This window comes from Lycium barbarum, chromosome 11, assembly GCF_019175385.1.
Source record: "Lycium barbarum isolate Lr01 chromosome 11, ASM1917538v2, whole genome shotgun sequence".
Classification (NCBI taxonomy): domain Eukaryota; kingdom Viridiplantae; phylum Streptophyta; class Magnoliopsida; order Solanales; family Solanaceae; genus Lycium; species Lycium barbarum.
Genome location: NC_083347.1, coordinates 1682108 through 1690640, shown reverse-complemented (window position 1 = coordinate 1690640; position 8533 = coordinate 1682108). Strand labels below are relative to the sequence as shown.

Below are 8533 nucleotides of genomic sequence, written 5' to 3'. Positions count from 1 at the left end.
AGCACCTAAAATGACCTTTGTTCCATTTAAACACTTCAGGCGGGTCATTCTTATTCCACTTAGACACTTTTTGCACCGTTATCGGAGCAAAACTAACACCAAAGGGGGCTCATACATGTAGCGTTTAAAATCTTATAGGCAGGCATGGTCTCTAATACTCTAAGTGACAGAACCTCATACAACTCTTATAAAAATGACATGAACAAGTTAAGATTAGTCTTAGCTTAAGACATAGTAAGCCATGAGACAAATGACACCTAAAACATGAATTCTAATTAAAAAAATACACTCAGAACATGGACCCTAATACAAGGCATGGCATACTATTATCAAAGACAAGGACCTATACAAGAGTAATACTACGACTACCAGTATACAAGGATAAGTAAGACAACACTCAATTACTAACTAACTCTCTACCCTAATTTGTGTCCTCCATAATCTCTTATCTAAGGTCATATCCTCGGAAAGTCGGACCTGCTTCATGTCCTGTCTAATCATCTCTCCCCAATACTTCTTCGGCCTACACGAGGTAGAGTTATTATTAAAAAAGATTAAGGTAAAGGACTAAATAGGAATTATTAAATTAAAAGCAAAGGCCAAAATGAGAAGGATTAAAGGTAATGACGCGATTCGTTACATATTACGAGACTTTTTCGTTGCTATAAAACTTAAACAACAATTGAAACAAATATTATATTCAAAAAACAATACAATATAATAGATAACAACCATCCAAACAAATTGTAAGGGCAATATCGAGCCAAAATTATACAGTGAAAACACGAATGACCCTAACTTAAAACCATTGCGCATAGTTAGGCAAATTCGTACCGACTAACACTCTAACACCAATGGGATACAACACAACTTATGCTTAATGCTTTCAGGTACTGTGCCTTATAAGAAAATCAAAATAAGAAGTCCCAATCAAAGTATTAATTAAGCAGTAGAGTAATTTTGTATACAAAATCAAGATACCAGCTCTGACATTGGCTGACCACATATATTAAACCACACGTTGTTGCTTGTGCGAGAAAATTATCAAAGTGATCCTTAATGAATAGGTTTTGGTTCCATTTGATCCTTAACATATAAATTACTACTGTATATAAGGGAGAATTTCTAACTTTTTTAGTCCACACGGGACTTTTTTTGTTCATTTTACCCTCAATTGAAGCTTTAATTACCTTAAAAGTTATCACCTATTTTAGTAAATTTGAATAACTATATGTGCTTTTTAATACTAGAAAGAGTGATGATGTGTAAAAGGTGATAGTGACACTACAAAAATCTATTTTTCAACCAAATTTAAATGTTTTTATCCATTTTACCCCTAATTGGAAGTTTTAATTACCTTGCAAGTTCTCACCTATTTTGATAAATTTGAATAATTATGTGGGCTTTTTTAATGGTACAAGGAGTGATGATGTGGAAAAGGTGATAGTGACACCACAAAAAATCTATTTATTCAACCAAATTTAAAATTGATCAAAAGGTTTGTTGTCTTTCTTTTAGGTGGAAATGATTATTAAACTTATTTCAAATTATTATTTTCCTATAAAATTTATTATAGACAAGTAAAAAAGTTATCGTGACATTCTCTTTCTACCTTAGTACATGCTTAATTATTAAATTAAAAATTATTTTTATATATAGCTAAAAATATTTTAGAAAAGTAATTACATAGTTTTGAGAAATTACAATATAAATTTCTTTAAAAAATAAATTAAATTAAAAAAAAAATACACCATTTCTTAACATGTTTTTTTTTAAGGAAAAGGACAGATTAAAATAAGAAAAGAAAAAATTTCATTCAGTTTTCAGTTTCTTTTGTATGATTTAATTTGAATGAACGTCTACAAAAGTATTTCGTCATATCAATACTTTTATTTATTTAATTTTAAATGTATTTTTATTTATAAGGTAACTTCATTAACGCCATTATACAGCAATTTGTAACATCAATTATTTTTTATATTATTGGAATACCGTAAATCTTTTATTTTTTCCCAAAAATGGGTTAGTCAATATAAGTTTAATTGAGAAAAAAAAAAGTTAATCCAACACAAGGTAAAACTCAATTTGAATCATTAAAAACTTTAACCCCAAAATTTCAGTATAATAAAAAGAGGAAGAACTTTGGTGCATGCATTTGTTTGAAAATAAAAAGGAAGCTAAGTATACTCTAAGATAAATGTTGTTTTCTAACTTACAAAATTTTTTATATGATTAAATATTTTAGAAACATTATGAAATTGTTCGAACTACCTTTACAACTAAAATATGGTGTTATAAAAAATAAAAAATAAGAGTAGGAAAAAAACAAACAAAAAAGGTTGTAAAATATAATTTTAATGTAGTTAGGGCTTGGGCTCAGCAAGGGCCAAATAACACTAGTATAATAGAGATGGTTCTTAATGCATAAAAGATAGTGACCAAGTTGGTCCTAAGCTTTATAACTAACGATACCAAATCCTTTTATCGTCTACATAAATAGAACCCACATGATACACACATAACAAAAGCCTAGATTTTTCATATTCTTCTTGGAGCAGCCCCAAATACGAGAAAATCACTTTCTCAGCAAACAATATCTTTCCGTATAAAGATCAAACCAAGGAATTAGTCGCATGCAAGAAAATTTTCTCCATGGCTCTTTCAAGTTAGTATTAGGGTATTTAATGTGGTTTCTGAAATCGGATTGAATGATAGACACCTTCGTTTTGAGTTTAATTACTCACATGCCGAGGGCCTCCGTTAGTTTTGACAACAAAAGTAGCAATTGCCTTTACTTATATGGATTAGGACTAAACGGACCATTTCTTAAAATACATTAAGAACCATTTCCATCCGATTTATACATTAAGGACCAAATAGAACCAAAGTCATACATTAAGGACCAATTTGATCATTTTCTCTTGCTTTTGCTGCTGGTTTTGATTAGGTGGCCAACTGCTAGCCTCAGCAACCGATTAGCTGCTGTACCCGCCATTATTCAAAAATTTTAATTACTTATATATCCAAAATAATATCTTAAAATGGGATTGACTCAATGTTAACATCAGAAAAAGAAAAAAAAAATAGAATATCTTTGCTGATGTTCTAATTCAAAGAGTAATGTGTATTTCAAGAACCCCACACTGCTTTCATCTTACATACTTTGCTTCTTCCTAAATAAACAAAAAGATAAAAAGAAGCCAAAATCATCTGAGGAAGTTAGGCCAACGGTTATAGTAGTTCTGTAAAAATTCACTTGAAATCAAAGCAATAGGGACTGTTTGATTTTTGGTCACCATCTGAACCAAAACTTCACCCTCCATCTGTCATGTTTGTTCAACCCCATAACCTATTTCTCTTCTTATTCCCTCCTTTTTATTCCCACTTTCATTTCTCTGTTCTCTATTCTAATTTCCCATCTTGTTCACTTTTTTAAAGGTGGGAACTTTAATTTTTTGTTGAAGTTCTTGAAATTTAAATATTAATACTTGAGTTATGAAATAGGTTGAGTTGGGGAGATTGTGCTTCTCTTTGCGATAGCAGCTCTGTACCGACTGAATCACTCTTTTCGTGTCAGTGATGAACCATACGAGCTGGTTAGATACGTGGGGCCCGAGGGCTCGTAGTACACCTTGATTGCTCCACCCTTTTCTTCACTTAAAGGTGGGAACTTTTTTGTTGAAATTTTTGCATGCAAAAACCATTTTTAAAGATTGAAACTTGGGTTGTGAAATAGGTTGAATTGGGTCAGTTTTGCTTCTTCTTGCAAGCAAGGTCACCACTGTATCGACTTAATCACTCTTTTAGTCTAAACTTAGAAACTGGTGAACCACGCAAGCTGGTTAGAGAGGTGGGGCAAAGGGCTCGTGGTACTCCTTTGATTGATCCACTCTTTTCTTCACCTCACTAGTAAATCACCTACAAAAGGGGCAGGCCTACATGCCTTATTTCAAAGGTATTATTACTGATGACATATTAGTAAAAAGTTGAAAGTTCCTGGAAATTTCTCCCTATTGACAAATCCTGTAGTGGTGTCATTATTTCCAATCATGAATAGCCGTTACTTTATTACAACAGACTCATTGTGTAATAGTCCTAGGATTATTGTTCCAGAAAGAATGGATCTTGATGTAAGAAGAACACCTTCTTCTTCTTCTTCATTCTTGATTAGAATGGCAATTAGAGTATCAAGATCAAGGATTTTCAGTTTCTTAAGAAGAGTATTTCATTACCAAAATAGTTCAAGATCACAACTTGGCTCAAATCCATTTAATTCAGTGACTTGGATGATGATGGAGTGTATAGCTTTAAGTGTCCAGATAATTGCAACAGCATATACATTGGTTGTTTCCAAAAAGGAAAGGCCTGTTTGGCCAATGAGGATTTGGGTTTTTGGATATGGTTTTGGTTGTGTCATTAGTTTGGTTCTGCTTTATTGGAGATATTGGGCATTATATGTCAGGCAAACAGATGATTCTGCTGCAAATTCTGATATTGAGCAGCAAATAAGCCACGACGAATCAAGGTAACCTATATACACTGACACCATAAAAATTAACTTGCTTCGCTTTTCTGGTAACTGATTCTTGGTTTTATGAAAAGTGGCGTGTAATTATTTTTTTAGGTGACCTGATATATCGTATAGAAGTTAAATCAACTAATTTTCATTGTTATTTGTGCACTTGAGGTTTAATGCCATGATTTCTACTTTGGGTAGTTTCCAAATAATGAATACTTTTTTGAAATGGAACATTTCAAATGCTTTTTTTCTTGTGCGTGTGTTGACATGAATGAAAGAGTTTGATAGGTCTCACTTTTAGATTTTTCAACATGTGTAACAAATAAAAAACTACTACGCTAATCTATAGTTTCTCTAAACTGCTAACTTAAGTTTTCTTTTTCTATTCGTCTCACAAGGTCTTCTAAAAGTAAATAAGTATACTTAATCAATAAGCATTCTATGTGAAGCAAGAAAGAATTCTAGTACCAACAACTGATTTTGACTTTGGACCATGCTGCATTTCTTCTTATATATTAAATTGTCTACAAGAAATGAATTGTCTCAAAATGTTTCTTTCTCCTTCATTATACAATGATATACTAAGGAACTTATACTTTTATGCATAAACTAGATGCCAATTAATTCAATTTACCCCTACAAAGTGCATTTTTAAGAATTTGCATAGAACACTGTTATTCAGGATAGAATATTATAAAGAAAATGTGGATTCTTTCTAGGATTTAACTTATATATACTGATAACATAAAGTACTTTTACGCTATCAACATACGTTAACCTTTTGTTGCAGGATATTAGAATGTGTTTGGTAGGGAGGAAAACATTTTCCAGAAAATATTTTTTATTTTTCTCATGTTTGATTGGTCTAGATGTTTTGAAAAACATTTCCGTAGGAAAATAAGTTCTTTAAGAATTAGGAAAATGACCTCCTTTGAGTGAGTAGGGAAACAAGTGGCATTCCGCGCTGATTGTCTCCTCCCTACGCCCAACACCTCACCCTCGACCCCACTTCCCACTCCCCCGACCACCAACCCCCATCAGAACACCCATCTTGTTTGCTTAAATTATCATAAATTTTCTTGGGACAACATTTTCTTCTTGTTTGTCAAACACAAAGAAAAATAAGTAAGAAAACCACATATTTTGTAAGAAATCATTTGCCGTGGAAACCATTTTCCCTCGTACCAAACACACTCTTAAACTATCTTATTTTTCGGGTGACTAATCTCGTACCAGACATGAACAAGTTACCCGTAATATTGCGATCTGATAGTGTAAAAAATTCTTTTCAGGGTGTTGTCGCCCAGGATGGAAAGATGCAGGACATGTATAGAGCTATTCTTTGCCATATGGTTTGTGATGGGGAATGTTTGGGTATTTGGTTCAAGATTTGGATCATTTCATCATGCTCCTAAACTTCATGTGCTCTGCATATCACTACTAGCTTGGAATGCTGTCACCTACTCTTTCCCCTTCATATTATTTGTACTGTTGTGTTGTTGTGTGCCAATTTTGAGTAGCCTTCTGGGCTACAACATGAACATGGGATCTGTTGATAAAGGTGCATCTGATGAACAACTCTCCAATTTGCCTAGCTGGAATTACAAGGAAAATAAAGAGGAGATTAAAAGTTCTGCTATGGATAATGAAAATGCTGTAAGTGATCTAACTTCTTGATTAAACACCTTGAATTAGAGAAGGAAAAAAATAGTAAAAAGAGCGTGTGTTTGGCATGACGGAAAGTTTTTTCTAGAAAATGTTTTCTGAAATATGACTTGTTTTCTGAAAAATATTTTTGTGGAAGATTTTTTCCAGTGTTTGGTAGGAGAGTTGAAACTATTTCTGAAAAAAATATTTTTAAAAGATGGATAATAATATTAGCAAAGCGGATTGTGTTTTGATGATTTTTTTTTTTGAGTATTAAAGGTAGATAAGAATGTTAAATTAATTAAAGCGCTGATATGAAGTTAAGAGTTGAAATAATTGTAAAATAAATTTACTTCAGCTTAAAAGTGAGGGTAGTCGTTTTTCTTTTTTGGCAGAAAATATTTTTCCTTAAAAATTATTTTCTAACAACATGAAACGAGAAAATGACTTATTTTATGAAAACCATTTTTCAAAAAATATTTTGAGTCATACCAAAACACCCTTGGAGAAAAGAAGATGACCCAGTGCCAATAATTTGACTCTCCGGTCATTTATATATTTTGAGCAATTCACACGCGTTCAATTATTTTTATATCACAAAAAATAATTTCGATATTTTACTTTACTGTTATAATAGGTAAAATCTAGTTACATTGATATGACAAAGTAGTTATGTGATTTTACTGATTAAGTAGATAAAATTCAGTGACTATACGTGAAATTAATCTCGAGTTTGTTGCATAACAGGAATGTTGTATCTGTTTGGCTAAATACAAAGACAAAGAAGAAATCAGACAATTGCCTTGTTCTCATATATTCCATCTCAAGTGTGTGGATCAATGGCTCAAAATTCTCTCTTGTTGTCCTCTTTGTAAACAAGAATTGGAGAGGTAAAAAATGCAAGAAATTAAGCTCATGATCAGAGTATTGATACTGCATTTTCCTTTTAATTTTTTTCATAATTTTCTTTAAAAAAAAGTTCAAGATAAATTGCAATGTAACACATAGTTACTAGAGTGAGCAAAAGTTTTTGTAAATTATAGTTCACCAGTAACTATGCTGCTATTGAAGTGAGCATTTGGACGAATCAAGAGAAGTTGATGGGCTGAAGTGTTGTTTTTTCTTTATGGGGAGATATTATTATTTAACTCTCCCTAATATTACTTTGTATCTCTAACATTACCATTCTCAAAAAAAAAAAAAAAATTGTATCTCTTTTTGTATGAGTACCAGTATGAATGTAGAAATCAATAGCTCTTAATAAAGGATTCTCAAAGCAAAATAGAAATTTGGGGTACTTTTTTTGTTGTGTGATTTTCTCCTAGTGATCTCAATATGCAAATAGCTACTTAGCTGCTACTTAACAGTTTCATGTACAAACACTGATCTTAATCACTATAATAGTAAAACTATAAGATTATTTTTTATCACATTAAATACACTGGATTACCCATCTAACAATAAAGTCACAAACTATTTTCTGTCACAATTAAAATTAACAGAACTATGTTTGAATGCCCAGAAATACAAATAACTGAAAGACCAGATTTCGGACACTCATAGCTTGGTTATGACTCATTGTTCATCATGTCAACGCTTGGTCATTTTGTAAAGAAATATAACATGTAAGACTCTTGACTATTCATATTTTCTAATGGTTTCGCTAGTAAAAATGGTAAAATTAAATCATTTCGTAATCACAAAGTAAATGTGTGTCAATTTTGTAACGAAGAGGGCATGATTGACTTCAATTTTCGACCTTTGCCCAACAAAAAAGACCATATATTTCGTTTTATTCTCAAGATTGGAACAACAATAAGACTCACATCATGTCACTTCACATCTTTCTGATGGAATGAAATGTTGTAGCCATTTTGCAAAATATAATACACAAAATAATGTTGGACCATTTTCCCAATACTTTATCAGTTACTCTGGCCTACTTCCTTACGATGGATGATTAAACGAAGGGAAAATGACCTAAAAATACTACTTAAGATTTTATATTACAAAATATAATGATACTTTTCCTTATTTACAAAAATACCAATAAAATTATAAAACATACCAGATCTGGAAAAATAAAAAGCCGCCCTTCTCTTTCCCCTTTTTCCATTCTTTATAATAGAGCCGTCTCTAGAAAATTAAAAGCGCATCTCTTCCCCTTCTCCTTCACGCCACAGATTTGGAAACGCCCTTCCCTTCCCCCTTATTCTTCATGCTACAGATCTGGTTCGATTATGTTTGCTAGGTCATCTTTTAAGACTGATTTTTAGAGGGTCGGAGTGGAGAGTTCACAAGACACTCGCAGAGGTTGTTGTTGGTAAGAGCGGAACTCTTAGTGAAGATCTGGTGGTGTGATTAAAA

At 32.1% G+C, this 8533-nt stretch overlaps 1 protein-coding gene across 1 annotated transcript; it reads left to right on the top strand.

Annotated features, from left to right (window-relative positions):
* The first annotated feature begins 3156 nt into the window (after positions 1–3156).
* On the top strand, positions 3157–7434 carry LOC132618753 (E3 ubiquitin protein ligase RIE1-like). The gene is made up of 3 exons (XM_060333753.1): positions 3157–4525; positions 5812–6175; positions 6914–7434. The coding sequence occupies exons 1-3, from the start codon at positions 4050–4052 to the stop codon at positions 7058–7060; spliced, it is 987 nt and encodes a 328-aa protein (XP_060189736.1). The 5' UTR covers positions 3157–4049; the 3' UTR covers positions 7061–7434.
* The last annotated feature ends 1099 nt before the right edge of the window (positions 7435–8533 follow it).